Source organism: Erythrolamprus reginae, chromosome 9, assembly GCF_031021105.1.
Source record: "Erythrolamprus reginae isolate rEryReg1 chromosome 9, rEryReg1.hap1, whole genome shotgun sequence".
In the NCBI taxonomy this organism is placed as follows: domain Eukaryota; kingdom Metazoa; phylum Chordata; class Lepidosauria; order Squamata; family Dipsadidae; genus Erythrolamprus; species Erythrolamprus reginae.
In genome coordinates this window covers 20,030,901-20,058,233 of record NC_091958.1, presented here as the reverse complement: position 1 = coordinate 20,058,233, position 27,333 = coordinate 20,030,901, and the positions used below count along the sequence as shown (strand labels likewise).

The 27,333-nt window shown below is 42.2% G+C and overlaps 1 protein-coding gene across 9 annotated transcripts in view; it reads right to left on the bottom strand.

The window, feature by feature from the left end:
• WWOX (WW domain containing oxidoreductase) overlaps nt 1-27,333 on the bottom strand; it is a 760,885-nt gene that overhangs the window by 352,564 nt on the left and 380,988 nt on the right. The window contains exon 9 of one of the 9 annotated variants that reach the window (XM_070760439.1): nt 23,978-23,995. The exons of the other annotated variants lie outside the window; for them this stretch is intronic. Within the exon in view, the coding sequence (XP_070616540.1) occupies nt 23,993-23,995 (3 nt within the window). The 3' untranslated portion in view covers nt 23,978-23,992. Of the gene's footprint in view, nt 1-23,977; nt 23,996-27,333 lie in introns of those variants that run through there. 9 annotated transcript variants of the gene reach the window in all.

The following is a 27,333-nucleotide window of genomic DNA, read 5'->3' as shown; positions in this document are numbered from 1 at the left end:
GATGATGATTATTGTTCACACGTTTGGTGGTTATGAGTAAAAATCAAATCCGGAATAAGCAGGACCATAATGGGAAGTCTTTTAAAAAAGTGTTGTGTTGTGCTTCGTTTAGCAACAGAAATGTTGGGCTTAATTGTGGTTGTTGAGAACTACTTGTATTATGTATGTATTTATGCATGTATGATGTATGTGTTTGTAAGTATGTAAATGCTGTATGTGTATGCATAGCAGGCATAGCATAGACTAGACACTCAATTAAAAGGTAGTGGGGGGAGAGAGAAAGAGAATAATTAGGTAGTGGGTGGATAAGTAGGTAGGTGGATAGATTCATTCATTCATTCATTTATTGGATTTGTATGCCGTCCCTCTCCATGGACTCGGGGCGTAATTTAGGTCTCGTTCAATATTATCTCCTGCTTGAAGGCACCTTTTTGGCTAAACTGAGAACCAAAATGTTGGACTCAGGTGGTTCTTAATCCAATCCAGCAGGGATGTCCTTCTACAAATGTGTAACGGCTAGCAACAGACGACCTTATTCCATCAGACTTGAAGATAGATCCTGTTGTGATTCCGTCTGAGGCCCCTCAGGGAACGGCTGATCCTCTGCCGGCTTCCTGCTCAGAGGGGGAGGATGAGGAACAGGAGGTTCAGGCAGACGGGGAGGAGGAATCTCAGGCTGAGGGAGAGGGAGGACAGCCAGAGTCCCCCGAGAGGGAGCTCTCCCCAGCAAGCAGCCTGGATTCCTTAGATGAAAATGCACAAACCTCAAAAACTTTAACCTTAGACTATCTACAGTCGATCTCACCCCATTTCTAATGGTGTGCACCATTGTGCCTACCGTCCCTGTCCTACTGTCCTATTGCCTAATATTATCTATACCTACTTTGTTAATCTTTATGTTTATACCAATACCTTCTACCTTGTACTAGATAGATAGATAGATAGATAGATAGATAGATAGATAGATAGGTAAAATAGATAGATAGATAGATAGATAGATAGAGATAGAATAGAATAGATAGATAGATAGATATAGATAGATAGATAGATAGATAGATAGATAGATAGATAGATGATAGATAGATAGATAGATAGATAGATAGATAGATAGATAGATAGATAGATAGATAGATAGATAGATAGATAGATAGATAGATAATCTGGTCCAGTAAGCAGCCTGGTAACTGGCTGGGGAATCTGGAGTTGGAGTCCACAAATAGCAACTACTATTCAACACTTCCATCGGATGGTTGATCAGTTCTTTTATTTTTACGTATCCAGAGAAAAATATCCAGATTCCTCATCCTGATAAACAAAGAATGTTATTCTCTTGAAATTGAGGAAAAGAAAAGAAGGAAACATCACCGAGATTCAAAGAGAATTATGGCTAATCCACATCATTTTTAATGTGTATTATAACACAATGAATTGAGTGTGTATTGTGGATACTGAAATGAGATGCATCCCACTGGAAAACCTTTTTACTCGCATTGTCATTTACAGCTCCTGAATTAATAGACCAGGAAAGCCACCAACAAAATGCAGTAAAACCATTGGCAGCCAGTGGTGACTTAAAGTTTAATTCCCTCGGGGAGAAAAGGACACCATCTAATCTGTATTCAGTCCTGACATTGTCCACATCTGACATGGAACATTAGCTACTAACTCTCTCAATAGACTAGTGTCCTTCAGTTTATATTACTTTATGTTAATAGTAGAGAAATTACACACAACATCATTTATCATTGTTATACTGCACTATATGTCCCGTAGCTTATTCTAATATATCTATTTACTCCTAACATACAGAGAATCTTCTTTCTAAAAACTCCAAAGAGGAGACTTGACATACATGTTTTTGACACGCAAACAAGCTCCTTTTCCTGTTGAAAAACATTTTCGGACTGTGGCAGGATAAAAAGCTCGTTTGGTGGGAAAACACCCACATTGATTGCTATATTGTAGATCCTGGCAAAAATAGAATATAAGCCACAATCATTCATGTTCTATATGGGTGCAGCCAAGCAATAGGGTAATTTGCTTATATTCAGCCGGCTTAATGGATGGTAGCCACAGTAGGAAGCACTACTTTTTCCCCTTATTTTTCATAATACCCCAATTTAGTATTTAGTCAGGAAATAGACTAACAATCCTGGGTCTAGAAAGCTTAGAACTACGGCGCCTAAAACACAATTTAAGTATTGCCCACAAGATCATATGCTGCAACGTCCTACCAGTCAATGACTACTTCAGCTTCAACCGCAACAACACGAGAGCACATAACAGATTCAAACTTAATATTAACCGCTCCAAACTTGACTGTAAAAAATATGACTTTAACAATCGAGTTGTCGAAGCGTGGAACTCATTACCAGACTCAATAGTGTCAACCCCTAACCCCCAACATTTCTCCCTTAGACTATCCATGATTGACCTCTCCAGGTTCCTAAGAGGTCAGTAAGGGGCGTACATAAGTGCACTAGTGTGCCTTTCGTCCCCTGTCCAATTGTCTTTCCTTTATCTCATATATCATATATATTTTCTTCCTTTCATATATTTTCTCCTCTATTTTTACATATTATCTTTATAGATATTACTTCATGTCTATTCTCTTCCATAAGTATTGTGTATTGGACAAATGAATAAATAAATAAATAGCTAGATATTGAGACACTATTTTCCAAACTCGGTCAACACAAGTATCTTCATAAATGGGCAAAGTGATGAAAAAAATAGAAAACATTAGCCTGGCAGTATAAGTAAAACATTCAGGTTCCCGTTTACTTTTAAAGCCTTTAAATGTGAGGCTTTAAGCATCGTCTATGGCGGAGTTCCCCAATGTTTGCGGACTGACAGGGGGCGAGGGGAGAGAAGTTCCCTGAGGATGGGCTCCAGTACAAATCCGAAAATGCTGAAGATTAAACCTCTGGTCCCAGTGACCGACTCAGATTGGATCCTGAAACATTATCCTAGGACAGTGATGGCAAACCTATGGCACGGATGCCGCAAGTGGCACACGGAGCCATATCTGCTGGCACATGAGCTGTTGTCCTAGCTCAGCTCCAATGGGAACGTTTGTCTCGGCCAGCTGATTTTTGGCCTGCACAGAGGCTCTGGGAGGGCATTTTGGCTTCCAGAGAGCCTCCAGGGGGATGGGGGAGGGCGTTTTCCCAGCTCCAGGGAAGCCTTGGAGCCTGGGAAGGGTAAAACATGAGCCTACTTGGCCCATCAGAAGTTGGGGAGCAGGCCGTTTCCAACCTCCAGAGAGGTTGGAAACGTCCTGGGGGGGTAGAGGAAAATGTCCTGGGGGGGTAGAGGAAAATGTTTTCACCCTTCCCAAGCATTGAATTATAGGTGTTGGCACTCGCGCAGGTGCGATAGCACGCACACACATTCTTTCAGCAACCAAGGAAAAATAGGTTCACAATCACTGTCCTATGACCTTCATTCATAAAGTAGCCCTAACATAATAATAATAATAATAATAATAATAATAATAATAATAATATTAATAATAATAATAATAATTTATTAGATTTGTATGCCGCCCCTCTCCAAAGACTTGGGGCGGTTCACAACAGTAATAAAAAACAGTATAACAATGGAACAAATCTAATAATAAAAATTATATTAAAAACCCCAACACATACATACCAAACATAAAATATAAGAAAGCCTGGGGGAGATGTCTTAGTTCCCCCATGCCTGGCGATATAGGTGGGTCCTGAGTAACTTACGAAAGACAAGGAGGGTGGGGGCTGTTCTAATCTCCAGGGGGAGTTGATTCCAGAGGGCCGGGGCCGCCACAGAGAAGGCTCTTTCCCTGGGGCCCGCCAAACGGCATTAATGACCATTTGAAATCAAGATGGAGCTCCCCTGAGCTGCTTATGACCCAGTTCCTGGATTATGACACACATATATAGATACCCTAGGGCTTGGGTGCTAAACCTCCAGGGTCGCATTGTAATAATGTGACATACTACAATTCTCCCCCTTCGATAAAATGGAAGTGGGTGTGGCCAGTGCGTGATGCATCCAGCTACCAGGCCATGGGTTTGACACCCTTGCCCTAGCGTCATGCATTTAGGACACTTGGCAACCAGCTCACATTTCTGCCCATTTGCGGTGTCCAACGCTCCTGCCATTTTCAGCATTTTATGCCCATTTCCAGCCACTGAAGCAATTGAAGGCTCCCCCGTGAAAATCAGATATTCTACCCACTGCCACCTACTGTCTTTCCAGCATGAAAAATGAGAAGAGATGTTAAGTTGGAAAAGTCAGATTAAAATCACATCCTGCTCCTTCGTTGATATATAAAAAAAAATACATTCAAGTACTGTACTGTAAATCTTAAATCACATTTCACATTAGTCAAAAGCCTCAGAACCAGCCATCATGTTTCCTTAAATTATTTGTTAACAGTAATTCAGTCAGATAGGAAATGTTATATCCTAGATTTAATTCTCCCCTCTCCTGCTTTTTAACCAGCTGTCTAAATGATTTGGAAATAAGCACCATTTCATTTTCTTTGTTCTTTTCTTTCAAGAAAAAGAAAAGTACATATTGCTCCAAACTTCTGGCTTTAGTTGCTCCATGCTTGGACAATAGCAACTGATCTTTCATGGGCTGGCTCTTGTAGATTACGGGGAAGATGAAACTGATAGAGAATGAGCCAGGTATTGTTCTGGTTTCTGGTAGAAGTTTAGTAATTACAAATAACTCTCATTAAATGTATCATTTCATGAATAAAGCAATTCCGTTTATTTCTCTGCTCTCTTGTATTTCAACACATTCCAGACATCAATCTGTCCATTATCTCTCTTCTAGCCGCATTCCTCACATTCCTTTTTCTGTTTCACTTAGACAAAATTATTTCCTAACCACATAGCTATAAAAAACAGCAACACTGACTAAATACAATACAAAATAATCTGGCTTACTTTAGCGTGGCGAAACCCCCCCCCTCCATATTTCTTTTCAGCGAGGTTGAAACTCCACCCTTCTTCTCCACTAGCCCCCTGACGTGCCAAATACCTCACTACAACATTTAACCCATTCCTCTCCTTAATATCTTCTTCCAGACCTTTGCTCTCTACGTTTCTGAATCCTTCTGAATTTAGGGTTAACCCAGCGCGCGTCTGATTCTCCCTCGCTAGATCCTGAACTCATAGCCCCATCCTGTGGCTGGCCTCCCACCTGTTCTACTACCTGTAACCCCGGGCCCCCCACTACTTCATAAACGCTATCTAAATCTGAGTCCTCAATATCTTCATCATCCTCCAACTGATCAAGAGTATGTACAACAGGTATGAGCAAGAAGTGCTTTATTATGGAACCTACTCTGACTACTTTACTGGTTCCATGTCAGGGGTAGTGAAAATGGAGCTCCACCCCAAAGCACCCAATTTGCAGTGAAAGATGTTGAAAGAAAATGCAGGACGTCTTGCATAAGCGACACCCACAGTGTGGTAGTAAAAGTCTTGGTAGTTCTTCACTGTTCCATGCGGAACCCAAAGTGTTGAAGTTTACCTATAAATCACTCCACAGCTTTGGATCTGGATATCTCTGCAATTGCCTGCTCCGAATCGCATCTGCCTGGTGGACAGGATGGAAGAGGGAGGGAAAGAGGCAGGTCTTCCCTCTCCACAATAGATATAGCAGACTGCATTGGCTGCCAATTGGTTTCTGGATGCGATTCAAAGTGTTGGTTATGACCTATAAGGCCCTACATGGCATCCAACCAGATTATTTGCGGGACCGCCTCCTGCCGCGTGAGTCACAGCGACTAGTTAGGTCCCACAGAGTCGGCCTTCTCCAGGTCCTATCAACTAGGCAATGACGTTTGGTGGGAAAGAAGGAAGGAAGGAAAGAAGGTAGGTAGGAAGGAAGGAAGGAAGGAAGGAAGGAAGGAAGGAAGGAAGGAAGGAAGGAAGTCATTCCTTGATAAAAAGTTCTGAAAGCAACTAACCTCTTCAGTCCATATTTAGAGCCAAGGTTCCATAACATACGAACTAAATCAGAATCTGAGTCAAAGTTCACCTCAAAGTTCCAACTTATTGCTGGAGCTATCTTGGCACCTACACTGGGGAACCTGAATCTGAGTTTCCCACCCAGTTGAAAGTTCACATCCCTTTTCCCCCACCCACAAACTTGTCACGTTGCCCACTAGGGTTGTGGCAGGGTGGCAAGTCCTCTTTCCACTTCCGCCCAGGTGGGTGGGCATAGGATGTCCTTGAACCACTCGAAAGAAAGTTTTCTGGCTGCATCTGTTCCCTCGTGAAAATCACCCTTCCCAAGTCCCCATAAACATCAGGACTTCAATAGATGGGGTGGCAACTTCCGCACCGGCTTGACAACTAGCCCTTGTGAGATGTTTTGGGAAAGTCTGGGAAAGCAATGAAAGAGACCCAAGTAAGAATGAAAAGGCATTTGATTGTCAGCGTATCTCATCCAGAGCAACTCAACCAAGGTGGCCAGAAAAAAAAAGTATTTCTGAACATCCCAGGGCCTCCCCAGCTACTATAAAACAGGATGGGAAATTCCAAGATTCCAGACTTAGATCAGAGACAGAGTAATTCTTAATCCCTTGATCTTGTCCAGGTTGACATGCTTGCGGTTACAATGACCTGCCAGTCATTAGCCAGACATCTTAACAATCTCCTGTAGCTGCTAGGTGCTAAATATTTCCGAGGACAATGCATAAGTGCACCAGGGTTGTAATTGTAGCAGTGATGAGGAGAAAAGAAGGAATATATATATATACTTGCCTTTCGTAAGCTACTTAAAACCCACCTCTGCCGTCAGGCATGGGGGAATTGAGATCCTCTTTCCCCCTAGGCCTTTACAATTCTATGCATGGTATGTATGTATGTATGGTTGGTTTTTATATTAATGGGTTTTTAATCGTTTTTGGTATTGAATTACTAGTGTACACTGTTTTATCGTTGCTGTTAGCTGCCCCGAGTCTCCGGAGAGGGGCGGTATACAAATCCAATAAATAAATAAATAAACACTGTATATTCTCCTTCCTTTGAGAGAAGCATGAATGGAAAAGGCCAACAAAAAAAAAAAGGAAACTCAAGCGAAATGACTCTCTGCAAATGAATTCCACACATGTCTGACAGTTTAGGCCGTCTAAACCCCCCCCCCCCTCCAATGTAATCTATTTTCAACAGAGCACATGGGAAGGCATAAAATATATCGCACAATGTAGTCCTGTCTGGCATAACTCACAGCGACTCTTCAAGAGTGTCAGATGTTCTCAAAAGGTCAGGGCTCAATGACAGGGCCGTGCTCAGAAAGCAAGGAGACTTGATTGGCAGGTGTCTTTCCCATGCCAAGTTGTAACTGGCTTCGCCTGTCTGGGCCCCATAAAACAATCTTGTACTCATGGCGAAACAAGGTCAGCGGCCAGAATTCTGGCCGCGGAATCCAAGACCTGGGCCTTCGAAAAGTCTTCCTTCAAGGGGGAGAACTCAAGAGAGGAGGTCAAGAGTTCATCTAGCTCAACCGTGGGCTGTAGGGGGGCCGACACGTTACATCCAGAATCTCCCAAAGAAGAACAAGAGGTTATTCGCCATTGTCCATTCTCTTTCACCGGCAGTGTTTAGAGAAAGTTGTTTCTGATTCAGGGAATAATAAACAGGCACTAAGACCAGTAACGATGAATAGCATCATTCTAAGATCATCTGCTCAATCTCCTTTTAAATTTAATAATAATAATAATAATAATAATAATAATAATAATAATAATAATAATTTATTAGACTTGTATGCCGCCCCTCTCCCAAGACTCGGAGCGTCTCACAACAAGTAATACATGAGATACAAATCTAATATTACAAACAATTTTAAAAACCCTTATAAAAAACAGCCATACAACCCAAATAAACCATACATAAAATGGAACAGCTGGGGGTATGTCAGTTTCCCCATGCCTGGTGACATAGGTGGGTTTTCAGAAGTTTGCGAAAGGCAAGGAGGGTGGGGGCAGTCCTAATCTCCGGGGGGGGGGGAGTTGTTTCCAGAGGGCCGGGGCGGCCACAGAGAAGGTTCTTCCCCTTGTCGTTGGGACTTAGAGAAGGCCAAATCTGTGGGACCTAATTGGTTGCTGGGATTCGTGCGGCAGAATCTATAGCAAGAACAAACTCCATATTTCTTGAGACTTAATTATTTATACCAACACATCAGGTAGAGGTTCCTCTTCACCGGCACTAGTGGGTGTGCATGGGTCAGCATGAGATTCAGTTTCTGCACATGCACCAGAAGCCAAAACCTATGTGAGGATGCCTGTGTAAGCGAGATTTCGGCAAAAAATGCCAAAAATGCGCAAAATCTCACACACAAGAGCATTTGTGTGAGATTTTGCTTCCGGCACATGCGCAGAAGCAAAATATTGCACAGGCACACCCACGTCGGGGCTACAGAGATGCATGCACACCTGCATTTCCACTAATGTATCACTGATCCCATCCAAACTAGGTGCAACCCACTACTGCAACACATGCGAAAATAAAACTGGCAATGGATTTCTCGCAACTGGTGTAATTTCTGTAAAAGTCCTAGGTAAGAGTGAAGGACATCTTAAAAAAAAAAATTCCACTGCCAGAAAGGCAACTTCCACCAGAGCAGGGGTCGGCAACCTTAAACACTCAAAGAGCCATTTGGACTCATTTCCCACAGAAAAGAAAACACCAGGAACCACAAAACCGTTCCCGCGCCTGACTATTTCCTGATCGGCCACAGGACTAGCATTTGTAGTTGAATTAAGTGTTCTGTTTTCTTCTGAAACTTTCCTTTTCTCGGATTTATCCATGGTTGGCCTACCGGGATTTGAAAAGCTCAATAAATCATGTGCCAGTGGCTATCACGCATTGACAGTTGTGACACATATTTTGAGCAACAGGGAGCTGCAGCAGATGGATGAAAGAGCCACATGCGGCTCCAGAGCCTCAAATTGCTGACCCCTGCACCAGAGGGGTGGAAAAGGCAAGAGATCCTATGCCGTTACAGATTACCATCCATAACAGTATAGGATCTCTTGCCTGAGAAGAGGATCGGATTAAACCCACCTATTCTAGAAACATAGAAACATAGAAGACTGACGGCAGAAAAAGACCTCATGGTCCATCTAGTCTGCCCTTATACTATTTCCTGTATTTTATCTTACAATGGATATATGTTTATCCCAGGCATGTTTAAATTCAGTTACTGTCGATTTACCAACCATGTCTGCTGGAAGTTTGGTCCAAGCATCTACTACTCTTTCAGTGAAATAATATTTCCTCACGTTGCTTCTGATCTTTCCCCCAACTAACTTCAGATTGTGTCCCCTTGTTCTTGTGTTCACTTTCCTATTAAAAACACTTCCCTCCTGAACCTTATTTAACCCTTTAACATATTTAAATGTTTTGATCATGTCCCCCCTTTTCCTTCTGTCCTCCAGACTATACAGATTGAGTTCATTAAGACTTTCCTGATACGTTTTATGCTTAAGACCTTCCACCATTCTTGTAGCCCGTCTTTGGACCCGTTCAATTTTGTCAATATCTTTTTGTAGGTGAGGTCTCCAGAACTGAACACAGTATTCCAAATTCCAATTCTAGTCCATAAGATCTGTTTCTGAAACTCTCTTGATTAAGTTCCCTGGGGTTGTGGCCCAGGTAGCACTTTTAATAAGGCAGGATTTTAAATGGCTGGTTCACCTTCATGTACAATGCCAGGCATTTTTTTTCTAAAGAAAGCTACTTTCCTTCCATTAAAATCACATATATAAGAGCCTTTAAAACAGGCAGGGGAGACACATCCATAAGGTTGAACTTAGAAAGCCCACTTCATTAAGTCACTGTTAAGTGGTGGTGGTGGTGGGGAGTATTTGCCTTAATTTTAGTTACTTTAACGTCTCAGCAGCTGGAAAATGGCTGCGTTTGGAAATGAAATTTTGCAGGTCATTAGCCCACAATGATTAAATCAAGAGGCATATTAACATATGAAAATAGGCCAATGTGCATTTTACTGTTCAAACAATTCCACTCAGGGTCTTTCTGGAAGGAAAGTGCCACCCCTTCCTCATTTTCACTACTAGCCGGTAGCTAATAAAGTAAAGCAGAAAGTGTAATTGAATATTTGCCATCTCTCAATCCTAATATATTGGTTATTAAGATAGGTACACACTCCTCTAATTTGCAAATGTACTTGAGAGTACCATCTCATTTACAGATCGGTGGATGTGCACATTAATAGTCTCACAAAGATGAGAAGAATTGGAAATACCGTAGGTTTCAGTCGTAACAATTTGACCCCCCAAAATATTCAGAGTTTTTCTCTTAATCCAATACGTCCCGATATTAGCACTCCCCATCCAACTATCCTACATCCTCCTTTCCTAAACATCTTCTGCAGGTTTAAATTCCATTCATTCATTCATTCATTCATTCATTCATTCATTCATTCATTCATATTTATTTATTTATTTATTTATTTATTTATTTATTTATTTATTTAAACTTCCCAAATAAGCATTGATCGTCCCCAAAGGTGTTTTTTTTTTTCAAAAGACAACTGGACTTCCTTTGGTTTTTTCCTAAAGACATTTCTCTTCTCATCTAAGAATCTTCTTCAGTTCTGAAGAATTGAAGAAGTTTCTTGGATGAGAAGCAAAATGTTTTCAAGGAAAAACAAAGAAAAACTTCCAGTTGCCTCTTGAAAAAGCACCTCTGGGACAAATGTGAAGCTTATTTGACTATTTTATGTATTAAGGATTTTGGGGGTTTTGGGGATATTTTTTTGTACTGGAACATATTTTGATGATGATGATGATGGTGATGATGGTGATGATGGTGATGATGGTGATGATGATGATAATAATAATAATAATAATAATAATAATAATAATAATAATAATAATAATAATACAGAGTTGAAAGGGGCGTTGGAGGTCTTCTAGTCCAGTGTTTCCCAACCTTGGCATCTTATTTTTATTTATTTATTTTTTTTATTTTTTTTATTTATTTTATTCTTTGTCCAATATACAATACATATGAAGGAGAATAGACATTAAGTAATATATATAATGATAGAAAGTAAGAAAGAAGAGAGGTTGGAGGAAAGGAGAGAAAATATATATGATATATGAGATAAGGAAAGAAGATTGGACAGGGGACGATAGGCACATCAGTGCACTTATGTACGCCCCTTACTGGCCTCTTAGGAACCTGGAGAGGTCAATCGTGGAGAGTCTTAGGGAGAAATGTTGGGGGCTGGGGGCTGACGCCACTGAGTCTGGCAATGAGTTCCACGCTTCGACAACTCGATTGTTAAAGTCATATTTTTTACAGTCAAGGTTGATGTTAAGTTTGAATCTGTTGCGTGCTCTTGTGTTGTTGCTGTTGAAGCTGAAGTAGTCATTGACCGGAAGGACGTTGCAGCATATGATCTTGTGGGCAATACTTAAATCGTGTTTTAGGCGTCGCAGTTCTAAAACATTCGCTGGCTGGGGAATTCTCGGAGTTGAAGTCCAGATCTCTTCAAGATGCCAAGGTTGGGAAACACTGTTCTAGTCCAACTCCCTGTCCGGGCAGGAAACCCTACACCACTTCAGACAGATGGTTATCCAACATCTTCTAAAATATTTCCAGTGTTGCAGTATTCACAACTTCTTCAGAGAGGGGCAGCATACAAATCTAATTAATAATAATAATAATAATAATAATAATAATAATAATAATAATAATAATAATAATAATAATTATTATTATTATTATTATTATTATTATTATTATTATTATTATTATTCTGGAGGCAATAAGCCGGGGTGGCACAGCAGGTAGAGTGCTGTACTGCAGGCCACTGAAGTTGACTGTAGATCTGAAGGTCAGCGGTTCAAATCTCATCACCAGCTCAAGGTTGACTCAGCCTTCCATCCTTCCGAGGTGGGTAAAATGATTGTGGGGGCAATAGCCTAGCTCTGTTAAAAAGTGCTATTGCTAACATGTTGTAAGCCGCCCTGAGTCTAAGGAGAAGGGAGGCATAAAAATCGAATGAATGAATGAATGAATGAATGAATGAATGAACGAATGAATAAATAAATAAAGTTGTTCCACTGTTGGGAAATTTCTCCTTAGTTCTAGGTTGCTTCTCTCCTTGTTTAGTTTTCACCGATTGCTTCTTGTTCTGCCCTCAGATGCTTTGGAGAATAGTTTGACCCCTCTTCTCTGTTACCTTGTGAAGGCATGCGCAGGACTTTTAAAAGTTTCATTTTATTTCACAAATTGCTCTGAATAAGTTCACAGACTATTTTGGCTCCTTATGACCATAAATAGTGGAACGCGGGTCAGCTAGACAGTTGCAGATGCTAAATGCAGAAAGCTTAAACCGAAAGTTGTTGGCGAAGAGATCAAGGTCAAGCAGCCTGCTCTATGTCTCCTTTTAGCTACTCATCTGATCTTGGACACAATGGATGGTGTTTTTCCATTAACAGTGCTTGCATTAAGATTTGGGTGCCAAGTCCAATCTAATTCTATTTTTTTTTAATAAAAATAATTTTATTAAGAATGATAAATGGAGGGAATAAAAGTCAATACAAACTTACAAAAAAATACAAGCAGAAAAATACAAGAAATTTTTTAAAAAGGGAGGGAGGTGAAAAAAAGACAAAGATGAAAAGAAATAATTTCTTCCTTCACGCCAATAGGTAAAAACAATTTTAGTAGCTTATTAATATGTCTAAATAAAATAATATCTCTTCTCCCCACAGCTTATTCCAGAAGTTAAGGAATAAAGTACACATGCTGAGACAATCTATCTTTGTCAGCAAAATAATCTGAATCCTCATAAACATTTCTTCCGAATCTAACACTGTTTCAGTGGCTAAGACGCTGAGCTTGTTGATCAGAAGATCGGCAGTTCAGCGGTTTGAATCCCTAGTGTTCGTAGCGGTGTGTGCTCCCGTTACTTGTCTCAGCTTCTGCCAACCTGGCAGTTTGAAAGCACGTAAAAAAATCAAGTAGAAAAATAGGGACCACCTTTGGTGGGAAGGTTACAGTGTTCTGTGCACCTTTGGCATTTAATCATGCTGGCCACATGACCATGGAGATGTCTTCTGACAGCGGCTGGCTCTTTGACTTTCTACGAGACCGCTTTATGCCGCACGAATCCCAGCGACCGGTTAGGTCCCACAGAGTGGGCCTCCTCCAGGTCCCGTCAACAAAACAATGTCATTTGGCGGGGCCCAGGGGAAAAGCCTTCTTTGTGGCGGCGCCGGCCCTCTGGAACCAACTCCCCCCTGGAGATTAGAATTGCCCCCACCCTCCTTGCCTTTCGTAAGCTCCTTAAAACCCACCTCTGCCATCAGGCATGGGGGAACTGAGATATTCTTTCCCCCTAGGCCTTTACAATTCATGTGTAGTATGTTTGCATGTATGGATGTTTGGTTTTACAATAAGGGTTTTTAGTTGTTTTAGTATTGGATTTACATGCTGTTTTTTGTTACTGTTGTTAGCCGCCCCGAGTCTATGGAGAGGGGCGGCATACAAATTCAATCAATCAATCAATCAATCAATCAATCAATCAATGGATATGAGCACCACTCCCTAGAGTTGAGAATGACAAGTACATATGTGTGAGGGGAACCTTTACCTTTACCATATATATTATTGTACGCTTTTCATCGATGTAATGCACCCCGTCCCTCCCTCCCTCCCTCCCTTCCTTCTTTCCTTCCTTCCTTCCCCTTCCTTCTGTTCTTCCCTACACGGCAAATGATCAGCAATTAACTTCCAATTAAGACTCAGACATAGGGTGTTGAAAGGAAATAGTCTACTGTACAATCAGGTTTGCGGAAAAACACAAATTATAACAAAGGAATGTCCTTCTGCTGCCAAAGTTCAAAGCGAGCAGGAGAGCTGATAAGCAAGATTTCAAAACAAGGTTTCCAAAGCAAAATTACTCAGACTTAACACTATATCATTCAGAACTGCATAAAGGCAAAAACCCTTTTCCTTCGAAGGATCAAACGTTGATTTTCTACAAAGGGAACCTCCCAATCTCCTCCCCTTTTATACACCCTAGGATTATAGCCTATGAACAGCTGTACTCAAGTCCTCTTTTTGAGTCTGTGTAATTGCTCCTGCCTCCCCCACATCCTTCTCACTCTTGTGTCTAGGATAGGGTCCCTCGCCTCCTCTTCTTATCAGACCCAGACAAAGCCCCAGTTGGGGGTTCTATAATTTCTGTAGAACCGTCACACACTATCACTCCTTCCTCCTCACTGTCCGACTCCTCTGACAGCCAGCATTCCCCGCACAAAATACCCCCCCGCGCACCCTTTTCTATGGGCGCACGCTCCCCATCCCCCTGCCAGCCCGTGGGGGGGCAGGGGTGGGGAGGTGCCGGCAGTAGGAGGAAAGGGAGCCACGGCCGCCCCTGCCTACCCACAGTGCCTCCAGCCCCCTCACGCCCCTGGCCTCTCGGCCCTGCCCCCTGCTCACCCAATCTTCCCCCTATCCTCCTCCGCCGCCTCCTGCCTTGGGGCGTGACTTCTCCCGCAGCGGTGGTGGCTGCGGCTTCTCCTCAGGACGAAAGCGCTCCCAGCCAGGGGGCTGTGAGAGAGGGCTTTCTCCGTGCGCTTCGGGAATGCCCGCCCCGCCCCTCTTGCAGCCCCTTCGCTGGGAGCGCTTTTGTCCCGGACTTTCAGCAAGGGGGCTGCATTAGAGGCAGGGCAGGCGTTCCCGAAGCGTTCAGAGAAAGCGCTCTCGCAGCCCCCTCGCTGACAGAGAGAGAGAGAGGGAGAGAATGAAAGTAAGTGAGAAAGAGAGAGAGAAAGAAAGGGGGGAGAGATAGAAAGAGAGGGAGAGAGAAAGTGAGAAAAAGAGAGAGAGAGAGCAAGAGGGGGAGAGAGATAGAAAGAGAGGGAGAGAGAAAGTGAGAAAAAGAGAGAGAGCAAGAGGGGGAGAGAGAAACAGAGAGAAATGACTCTTGATTTAAAGCATATGGTAAAAAGCACCCAAATAATAACAGAGAAAAAAACCCCCAGCCGTTTGTGTGTGTGTGTGTGTGAACTCTTGAACCATTTCCAATAGCTCACCTGTTATTGGAAATGGTTCAAGAATTCACACACACACACACACACACACACAGGGGGGAGGAGACAGGGATGGAAAAAGAGGAGAAGATATTAATAATAGTAATAGAGTTTTGTTTTGTTTTATTATTAATTTCTTTTAATAAAAAAGAAGGCAATTTTTTCTTATCTATCTATCTATCTATCTATCTATCTATCTATCTATCTATCTATCTATCTATCTATCTATCTATCTATCTATTTATATTTATATGCCTCCCAGTCCCAAAGGGACTGTCGCTCAGACACTATACTTTTCCGCAGACACCGAAAAAAAATTAGAGGGAACATTGCTGACAGCCACACAGGCCAACCATGCCTAGACAGACCTGGTTCATCTGGCTCAAAGTCTGTTATCAAAGGGCCTGGCTACGACCCAACCACAATACCTCCCTCCCTCCCTCCCTCCCTTCCTTCCCTCTTTCCTTCTTTCCTCCCTCCCTCCCTCCTGCTATTTTCTTCTTTCCTTTCTCTCTTCTTCCTCTCTTTCCTTTGCTCTCTCCTCTCCCCTCCCCTCTTCTCAGAAAACATGTATATAATCATAAAAGTTATATTTGAAACTCGCTCTCCAAGTGTGATGAACTGAAAATAAATTCTGCTTATCACTCCAATCATCCCGTGTGACCTCACTCTCGTTGCACAAAGTGTAAAAAGGTGCTGTAAAAAACGGAGAAAGATGTGATTCCCTGTTACTGGACTGCGCAGCCTACGAGCCATTCTGGGCAGCCTTTTTTTTTTTGCAAAATAAAACAGCCATAGACGATTTGCAGGAATGAATTATAGCAGGGTATTCTGCCTAATTCAACAGTGTCAGGTTCATAATGTGCCCTTTACAGCTAAAAGTTTATTTTAAATGCGTACCAAGAAGATGGAGAGCTGGGAAGGGAAATGCAAAATGGTAGGGCTTGGATCGTCAGATATAAATTAATACCAGCAGGCTTAAATGGCCTCTGCAAAATGAGCATGAATCTTAAAACTCGGGGCTGGCACAGAACAGATAAAAGGTATAAGCATTTCCTTCTGACATTTTGTAGTGAAGGACGTATTTCTCCAAAACCTTAGAAAGGAGACAGAATGTGCTTGTCATCATGCTATTGATGATGCATACATGTTGATCAGATGATGCATCATCTAGATCCGTCCATAAGAGATATGCATGGTTTTATTATGGTCTTTTTAAATTGTTCCTTTTTTAGATATTTTATTTATTTTATTTATTTATTATTTAGATTTGTATGCCCCCCTCTCCGCGGACTCTTTTTAACTGTGAGACGCCAAGAGTCTTTAGGGAGTTGGGCAGCATACAAATAGAATGAATGAATGAATGAATAAATGCTAGTCCACAATCAATATGAATCTACTTTCTGTTCTGCCTAGAGTGGCAGCTGAGCAGTGATTAAAGTCAAAATCAAACACACCGACTGGAGTTTCAGAAACATCAAAATATATTTCCTTAACGGGTTGGCTGAGAGCCGCAATTATGGCTAAAGAATGTCTGTTTACTTCCAAAGAGTCTGAGTTATCTTCAAGGCTGATAACAAATGTCCAACAACCCCCCTCCCTCCAAGGTTTGTAAATAATGTTTCCGAACTGGGCTGAAGCAAGGGTACTCACTCTTTTTTGCAAGCGCTACAGTCTTTCATCAAACTATTGTCCAAAGGCTGGGTTTCTCCAAGGAAGCAGGGATGTTGGTTTAGAGAAAACTCTAGATCTGTTTCTTTGTTAAACCATGAATGATAACTCCTGCAAAGAACACTCCCACAAACCTCCTCTTTTATTCATGCTGCAGAATTCCCTATTATTCTCGGTTGTGATCAAGATCTCCTCTTGCGTCTGCGCAACTGTTCCTGTCTCCCCCTAATCCTTCATGCACGCACATTCAGGATTGGATCATTAATCATCCCCTCCTCATCCGACCCAGACAAGGCCCTAGCAGGGGGTTCCATAGGCATTGCAGGGGCCTCGACTATCTCTCCTTCCCCCTCCCTGTCTGAATCCTCCGATAACCACACAGGCCTCCAATGCTTGGATGGACCTTGCTCATCTGACACAAAATCCGTTATCAGAGGAGCTGCTGTGATCCAATCACAAAACTTTCTGTTGTGGTTAGCTCTGGCCCAGCTCCTGCCCCAAGGACTGTGGATGTGGGGGAGACATCCACATGCTGCAGGCCTGTTTTGCCCCCGGTGGAATCTGCTGATGAAGGCTCTTCTGACCAAGAAGACATGAGTGACAGGGAGGAGGAGAGTGTGGCAGACAGCTCAGCAGGAGATCAATTATCTAGCTCCTCCTTGGATTCAGAACAAGAGTTAATGATACAGCCATGCATGCAGAGAGCGATGCATAGGCAACAACAACTGAGAGATTATTATCAAAGAAAATGAGGCCACCTGTGTTTGGGTGGGGCTGTGGTAATTAGTGAGGCTGCTATAAATAGCAGCCTGTGGGTTTGGCCATTGTGGAGGATTAAATGATCATTGTGTTTCGTGACTGCTTTACTGACTTTGACCTTTTGTGTCCTGATTTTTCCCTGCTTGGAAACTAAACCAGGACTGTGAATTGCCTCATAGCTGCAAGCTAAGTATCACAGAACTGATAAGGGACTTGTATAAATTACCAGTTTCTTTGGAGACGAGTGCTCTTTGCTATACCAAAAGAGGGCTTAGTTTAAGTGAATTTTCATTATAAAGAACATTGTTTTGAATTTTCAAACGTGTGTGTGTCTGAAATTTGTACCTGTGAATTTTTGGGAGGATTCTACCAGAGAGCCCGACAGAACACTTTCTAAAGCAAATTATTAGCCCATCTACACCTATGAGGTTTACTCTGGCTGGAAATAGTCACAAACTCTTTTCTCACACTTGTTACCTTTAATTGTTGATTGGGCTAGTGGCTGATCCTGAAACTGAATAGCAGAAATTCTAAAAACACCCTTGTGGCTATCACAAGTCACTGTATCCTCAAAGACAACAAGATACACCATGGCAAGGAAGATCTGGGCTCAAACTCAAATTCAGTCCACTAGGACAGCGTTTCCCAACCGCTGTGCCGCGGCACACTGGTGTGCCGTGAAACAAGGTCAGGTGTGCCGTGAAGTTCCGCTTCCAAACCGGAAGTTGAGTGTCCCGGCTTGCTTCTTCACACCTTCATTTTCGCGCCTTTCTTCTTCGTGCCTTCCTTCTTTGCAGCAGGTGAGCTTGGGACTCGGCGGGATGGCAATAGCAGTGGCTGAGGCTTTCACTTGTGGCATCGGGAGTGCTAATAGTGGCGGCGGCGGGAATAGCAGGGTGGGGGCTCCTGCAAGTGGAAGCCTCAGCCCTGGAGCCCCCTCGCGCCCATGGCTTCTCGTCGATGTCTCTGCCTGCCCGATCCGCGGGAGTGCTAATAGCGGCGGCGGGAATAGCGGGGTGGGGGCTCCTGCCCGCCGCCGCTATTAGCACTCCCACGGATCAGGCAGGCAGAGACATCGACGAGAAGCCATGGGCGCGAGGGGGCTCCAGGGCTGAGGCTTCCACTTGCAAGAGCCCCCCCGCTATTCCCGCCGCCGCCGCTATTAGCACTCCCGCGGATCGGGCAGGCAGAGACATCGACGAGAAGCCATGGGCGCGAGGGGGCTCCAGGGCTGAGGCTTCCACTTGTGGCTGTCCCCGCCTGCCCGATCCTTCCTTCTCTCCGGCTTTTTTGGGGTGCGGCTTCTTCCACAGCGGTGGCTGCAGCGGCGCTGGCGATCCGGCCGCTAGCCGCTCCAAGCGCTGTGGGAACGCCCACCCCTCTCACAGTCCCGTCCCGGGCTGTCAGTAAAGGGGCTGCTTGCTCGGAACATTCAAACTAAGGGAAACCTTCGCTGGCCTCCACAGAGAAGAAAGGAAGAGACAGAACGAGAGAGAGCAACAGAGAGAGAGAGAAAGTGAGAAAGAACAAGAGAGAGAAAGCATGAGAGAGAGAAAGAACAAGAGAGAGAAAGAAAATAAGAGAGAACAAGAGAGAGAGCAACAGAGAGAGAGAAAGAAAAGAGAGAGAGAGAGAAAATAAGAGAATGAGAGAGAGCAACAGAGAGAGAGAAAGAACAAGAAAAAGCACGAGAGAAGAAAAGCAAGAGAGAAAAAGAGAGATAGCAAGAGATACTGAAAGAAAGCAAGAGAGAGAAAAAAAAAAAGAAAGCAAGAGAGACAGATAGGAAGAAGAAAGGAGAGAGAGAGAAATGAGAACAAAAAGGGGAGGAGAAATGAGAAAATGATTGAGGCAGAGAATGAGAGGAGAGAGAAACAAGAGAGAGAGAGAGGTGATTCTTGAAGCATATGGTAAAAAGCACCCAAATAATAAGAAAAAAACCCCAGCCCTCACCTGTTTTTGAAAAGAATAAAAGAGAATAAAACCCCAGCCCTCACCTGGTTTTGGAAATGGTTTGAGCACACACAGACATATAAGGGGGGGGGGGGAGACAGAAATGAGACAGTAGTATAAATTTGAGGAGGGATGATTGATGATTGACTGTATTTATAAGGGGATGTTACATGGGATTGTATGTTCTATGTATAAATACATGTAGAAATACTGTAGATCTGAAGGTCAGCAGTTAAAATCTCATCCCCAGCTCCAGGTTGACTCAGCCTTCCATCCTTCCGAGGTGGGTAAAATGAGGACCCAGATTGTGGGGGCAATATACTGGCTCTGTTAAAAAATGCTATTGCTAACATGTTGTAAGCCGCCCTGAGTCTAAGGAGAAGGGGGCATAAAAATTGAATAAATAAATAAATAAATAATATTTACTGTCTTTTTGTGTCATTTTGGTTGGTGGTGTGCCCCAGGATTTTGTAAATGTAAAAAGTGTGCCGCGGCTCAAAAAAGGTTGAAAATCACTGCACTAGGACATGCTGGCTGGGGAATTCTGGGAGTTGAAGTCCAGATATCTTCAAGTTGCCAAGGTTGGGAAACACTGCACTAGGAGACACTTGGATAGCTACTATTCATTATCAAATCCACCTCAAAGGGTTCTTGTAATTTGAAGAAAATATGAAGGAGAGCCATAAACACTTAGGCTTCATATTTTCCAGGTGCATCATGATTTTCATATAATAAAAGAGAGACAATACGGCTAATTAGCCTAAGAACTGGAGTAAGATTTAACAGATCTAAGATTAGTTTTGCTTTTTTATTTATAATAAATCTATATATGTAAACACTAGAATGCCTGCACACATAACCCCTCGGACCTAATGAGAGCAAATAGTAGGACAAAGCGAAGTAAAACCATGACATCTTGAAGTGAAAATGTATACAGCAAAAAGCAGATCTAAATTATTAATATTTAAATTAATGTTTTATACTTACAGGAAAAGGATTTGGGCCATGACTGGCACTTAAACATTACATGAAAAATACAAGCAAAACTAAACAAAAGGCAAAACGCCCTTGAAGGAGAACAGGTTATGTTACACAGCACTTATTGTATTTTTAATCCAATGAGTATATTGGTTGGCTGAGCAGTTTAAATCATTCCCTTCGCCACGGTGAATGAACCACAGACGTCTCAATTCATAAGGAGGTGGCGAGGCTACAACTTGGAGAACTTGACATTATATTCTAAGTGTGAGCTATCAAGCCACACTATATAATACCCTCCAGGTAGCTTCTAGAATATCACTATCGCCTTGCACAAATGATGAGTTCGGGATCACTGAGAATCCCCATTTTAGTAACTTTAGTGCTATCTAGTCTTAATATAACTCAAAAGCATTGTAGGGAATTAAGATAGCAGCTCAGCATAATTGATGCTGATTTTGTCAATTTGCAAAGTTGATCAAGATTCCCAAAGTAGAATCAATCAAATAAATCAGAATGGAGCTGGAAGGGAGCTTGGAGGTCATCTAGTCTAGCCCCCTGTTCAAGCCATATACCATTTCAGAGAAGCGACTGTCCAGTCTCTTCTTTAAAATCCCCAGTGATGAAGCACCCACAACTTCTGAAGGCAAGCTATTCCACTGGTTAATTTGTCCTCACTTTTAGGAAGTTTATTCTAAATTCCAGGTGGCTTCTCTCCTTGATTAGTTTCTTATCTTGCCCTCTGGAGCTTTGGAAAATAAATTGACCCCCTCCTCTTTGTGGCAGACTCTCAAATACTGGAATGCTGCTATCATGTCCCCCCAGTCCTTCTTTTCTCTAGGCTATCCAAACCCAAATCCTGCAAGCGTTTTTCATATGTTCTAGTCTCCAGGTTTTTACTTATCTTAGTTGCTCTTCTTTGCACTTTTTCCAAAGTCTCAACATCATTTTTGTAATGTGGTGATCAAAACTGGATGCAGTATTCCAGATATTGCTTTACTGAGGTTTTATAAAGCGATATTAATACTTCACGTGATTTTGATTCTATGTCTCTTTTTGTACAACTAAGGGTTGTATTTTTTGGCTTTCTGGTACACACTGCTGACTCAGGTTTAAGTGATCATCTACTTACAGTGATTCTCAATCTTTCTAGTGCCGCGACCCCTTAATATGGTTCCTCGTGTTGTGGTGACCCCCAACCATAAGTCTAGCGTCAATTGTCCCAACAGAGCTTTAAGATGATTGGCAGGAAGGTCAGAGGGATGCCCCCACTGTAAACGCCTGATTGGTCAGATTGTAAAAATATGTTCCATGGTGCCAGAATAGAAGCTTTAGTCCTAACACCAGGGGAAATTTGTCTTTTCCCATGGTCTTAGGCGGCCTCCAGGTTGAGAATCACCGGTCTACTGTTTTTGAGCTAGGGAAAGACAGTTTCCTCAAATTTTGTTGCTCTTTATTTTGTCCTTCTGCTGCTCGATCACGAGCAGACCTAGCCTAGGAGTAAAAAATCATCAGAGACTGAAAAGTCTCTTCATATAGAAACTGGCCAAGGTCAAGACCTGTTTTCTGTAAGTCAAAGAATAATGGATTCAAGTAATTCAAGTAAGAGGAAATCAACATTCCTGATTGTGAAGGGGGGGAAACCCCCCCACCTAAGAACAGTTTCATAATACTGTGAATTTGCCAGTTTGCTGATTTAAAAACATTTCCAGCTAAAAAAAAACGCTCCAGCAATTCCGCTATAAATAGTGCTTGATTTTTATATAAACCTACGGAGTGAAATAATGTGGAAAAAAAAGCGTATTTACAACCCCCACTAAAAGACTGTAAGGACACAACAATAATACGAATACAGGCGCACAGGAGAAGATAAACATAAAAAGAGCTAGTAAAATCAACTGTATTTAAAACACAAGTATCCCATTCTCTGTCTTGCCTATCTTCCTATCTACGCATCCTTTTTTAATTTACCACATGGTGCTTTTCTCTTAAGAAAACTTTTAAGACTTGATATTTTCAGTGACCTTGAATCAGTAGCCTTTCTGCTTGCTCCAATCCTAAACTAAAGTTTTCTATAATCAGAATTATGAATATTGAAGGCATTGGTAAGACAAGCCAATAAAATATGAACCTGAGTAAAAGATAGTCCTTTGTTAATCCATTTTAGCACCGCCTAAAAACACACTGGCAAGGTGTTGTGTCAGCAAAAAAAGACAATAGAATTAGTGACTTGGACTGGGGTACTGTATTGGAGTACAATTATAATCCCCGGTGAAGAAATTCTGAAGACTTCAGACGGACTCTAGCCTTGTGGAACATACATAAATCAAAGAAAATACTTGGCTCAGTTTGCAAAAAGAGGCCATTCTATTATGGTGGCAAATATAAGAGGAGATTTAAAAAAATAAGAAAAAGAGAAAGTGTAATGATTAAGATACGATGTGTATTTCTTTCTTGATTGTCTCAGTGGAACCAATGAAATAGAAAAATACACTCCTTTGGAATAGCAATTTCCAAATATTTATTAGTAACAATTCAGTAATCCCAATAGAAACATAGAAACATAGAAGTCTGATGGCAGAAAAAGACCTCATGGTCCATCTAGTCTGCCCTTATACTATTTTCTGTATTTTATCTTAGGACGGATATAAGTTTATCCCAGGCATGTTTAAATTCAGTTACTGTGAATTTATCTACCACTTCTGCTAGAAGTTTGTTCCAAGGATCTACTACCTTTTCAGTAAAATAATATTTTCTCATGTTGCTTTTGATCTTTCCCCCAACTAACTTCAGATTGTGTCCCCTTGTTCTTGTGTTCACTTTCCTATTAAAAACACTTCCCTCCTGGACCTTATTTAACCCTTTAACATATTTAAATGTTTCGATCATGTCCCCCCTTTTCCTTCTGTCCTCCAGACTATACAGATTGAGTTCATGAAGTCTTTCCTGATACGTTTTATGCTTAAGACCTTCCACCATTCTTGTAGCCCGTCTTTGGACCCGTTCAATTTTGTCAATATCTTTTTGTAGGTGAGGTGTCAATGTCAAAATTTGGGATACAGTGAGAAAAGAGCACAAAATTAATCTCCCCCTCACCCAATAAACCCTGCATGTAATATCCAAATATCTAATGGAGAATCAATAATTCTTGTTTTCTGGGATTTAAAAAGCCCAATCAAAAATACAATGGAAAATAATATACTCTTAGCAGCTCAGAAAGTTAAAATTGTTGATCCACAAACACATTCATATATATCCAATCATGTACATATATTTGTATACTTGTAGGAGAAGTACAGGCAGAGCAGGGGGTCAGAGTTAAACGAGGCACCAGATTAGAGTCATTACATTTCCACAAATGGTCCAAGCCCAATTTCTCCTGAATTCTATTGACTCTAATGCCAATTTACTGCTGAAAGTTAGTTGACTAGATTCTTGTCTTAAGATTCTTGAGCAATAAATCTTAACTGGAACCTAATATGTGGTTCCTGTTCCTTTGTGCCTGACAATGTTCTGATCTGTGAGTCTGAAGTCTTCTGTCCACAACTATCCTTACTGTCAAAATATACAACAGGGAAAGAACAAGTTTATCTTCCTTCTGAATTCAAATGGACTTCATTTGACTTGTCACTATTGCATAATCTTCGCCCCCATCCACAAAGTTATACTTTTCTCTACTCTTTTCATGAATAGTTGGCCTCTCAATTCTAGTACACATTTCTTTCCTATGCACAGGTATCCCCTCTAATTAATTTGCTGCAATCCTCTGAATAAATATGGGTGTAGCCTTATTTGTACACCCAAAAGTTTTCAAACTATGATATACACCGGAGCTGTCAAACTCCCGGCCTGTGGGCGGATGTGTCATGCAATGACCATGCCTTCGCCCGTTTAGCGAAAGAGAAAAAAGTCTTGATATGTCACATGATGCCACCATGACAACACGAATTTGACACCCCTGATCTGCACTAACAAGAAGCTTCTCACCCATTAGGATAAAAAAAAAATTGTTCTAGTTCAGGATTCTCTAGCCGACATGTCAAAATAAATGGCGATAGTAAAAACACAGGATGCAATTATATTTTCACAGAGATCCAGTCAGTCTCTGAATTAATACACAAAGTTTCTCCTAGAAAAAAAAGCATTTGAGACGCAGGGCTCCACATCTAAGAGAGGCACTCAAGATGCTACGCAATTTGCTTTCCGCAGAGCCACGAGGGGGAAAAGAAGAGTCGGAGTAAACGTTTAGTATGAGGCAGAGGGAGGAAATTCGCCATCAGCTGTCATGCTTTAAAGCAGATAGTCGTGGAACCTCAGCACATCTGGAATACCTGTCACCCTCAAATTACTTTCGTAATGGAAACACAATTTTTAATCTTCATATATTGCAGTCAAATCGCAGTAGGTTTAGAAACCTGTTAGTAGAGTTCGGTGGGGTGGGGGATACATATCTGCTTTCAGTCACTAACAATTTAGAATTAGGATGGGTGTGGAGAATAGCTTCTTAGCAAAGGGAATGGGAAGAGGGAGAGAGAGAGGAAAGGAGAATAAGAGAGAGAAAGAGAGAAAGAGAGAAAGAGAGAGAGAGAGAGAGTCACTTGGGTGGCAGGGAAAAAACCCCACAATATTGCAGAACTGAAATAGTTGTTCTCTGCACCCAGTCATTTTATAAAACACACAGTAAAGCTTTTATATGTAAATTATCCAAACACAAAAACATCTCCATTCAAATTGAATTGAGAATAGTTTTGAAGTAGAGCACTTTAGTGGAAAACGTGCTTAAAATGAACAAAATGGAGAATTGCCAAGATGGAATCTCTGCTCCAGGATGGGCGCGGGGACAAAACGTTACAAAAATGAGCTTGCACAAAACGAACCGTCTTTGGGGAGGGGAAAAAAACAACAGAAGGTGTCAATTTAATTTCCAGGGCTTATCTATTATTACTATCAGGCAAAATCCAGAGTTGCGGGGTTAATGTTTGTGTGCACGTGTGACCAGAATATTGAGCAGGTCAGGGGTTGGGATGGGTGGGTGTTGCATTGGTGGTCCTGCAGTCTGATATTTCAGCTGGTTTGCAAGAGGCAGCAAACCCTTGAGTTAAGTTATTTATTTCATTGATTTAATTGGATCTATATGCTGCCTCTCCCCGAGGATTCGGGGCGGCTTACACAATCTAGCAACGGAATTGCTAGATTCATTTATGGGTCCATTTCAGTGGTGGTTTGCTCCTGGGTCAGCCTGGCTCTACGACCCAGTAGCAGCGGTGGTGGGAGGCTCCACCCACACCCAGGATTTTTCCAAATATGGTTTGTTTATGCAAACTCATTGTGTGCGCACACGGTCCACTTCTATAGAGGTTTCATTGGATGCCAATGGGTTTCCAGATTATTGCCGGATCCAATATGGGTCAGTCACCGGGACCAGAGATTGCTTCTTCCGAGCTTTCGGACTTTTTCTGGAGCCCATTCTCATAAGTTCTCTGAGGATAGGCTCCACACGAATCCCAAAGCTCGGAAGACAAAACCCCTGGTCCCAGTGACAGATGGGATCCTGCAATATTATCCTGGGACACCAGTAGCGGTTTCCTACCTATACAGATGAAGACGCCACACCTGTAGTAGAACAGGAGCTGCGTGCACAGTTTTGAGTCTCTGGCATGTGCTCATGCATGTCCCAGCGAGATTTTACTTCTGCACATGCGCAGGAAGCAAAATCCTGGGGGGGATGTGCGTGCATGAGATATTTCAATGATTTATTTGCTTCTGCACATGTGCAGAAGCAAAATTTCGCTGGGATGCGCACACACCCATGCCAGAGACCTGAAGCTGCATGTGCACTGCACTGGTAGCAGCAGTAGCGGCAACTCCCGCCTGTGGGACATGTATATTCACCTTCATTCCACATTGCTGTTAGAACCGAAGAAGCTTCTTGGAGGAGAAGTGAAATGTTTTCACAGGAAAAAAACCTCCAGTTATTATTATTTTTTTGGGGAAAAAACACTCTTGGGATAACCATGCTCAAAAGAACAAAGGGAGGACTGGATTGAATGATTGGGGAAAGTCATCAGGGAGGTGGATCCTCAGAAAATTCAACCCATCCTGGATTCTTCCTTCGATGTGAGGGAAAATCCCCATAGACAATGATTATTTATTGAATATTTACAATTATTATTTGCAGTCCGCATTGTAGGAGTAGAGCCATGTTATTTTACTATAGCCAACTCATGCATGTGCATACTCACAAACAAACACACCTAGGAAACCCCATGATAGCGGCTGCATTCTGCATGATCTGAAGTTTCCAAACACTTTTCAAAGGTAGCCCCTTGTAGAAAGCGTTGCAGTAGTCGAACCTCAAGGTGATGAGGGCCAGAGCGACTGTGAGCAATGACTTCCTGTCCAGATAGGGCCGCAACTGGTGCACCAGGCGAACCTGGGCAAACTCCCTCCTCGCCACAGCCGAAAGATGATGTTCCAATGTTAGCTGTGGAAGCCAGGTCCTGAACTCTTTCCCATCAAGAAAGGGGGGGGGGGGGGGGTTTCTAATTTTTACAGTCTAGCAAAGATGGGTTTTTGTGCCATCCATGTCCTCTATCAGTATAGATAGCCCTTTACTTACAACAGTTCATTTAGTGACCATTCAAAGTTAAGATGATACTTAAAATATTTTGCACAGATGATTTTTGAAGCATCCCCATGATCATGTGATCAAAATCCAGGTGTTTCATACTCAACAACAACGACAACAAATACAGAGTTGGAAGGGACCTGTTGTGATCCGCCCTGAGTCTTCGGAGAGGGGCAGCATACAAATCTAATAAAGTATTATTATTATTGTTGTTGTTGTTGTTGTTGTTGTTGTTATTATTGGAGGTCTTCTAGTTCAACCCCCT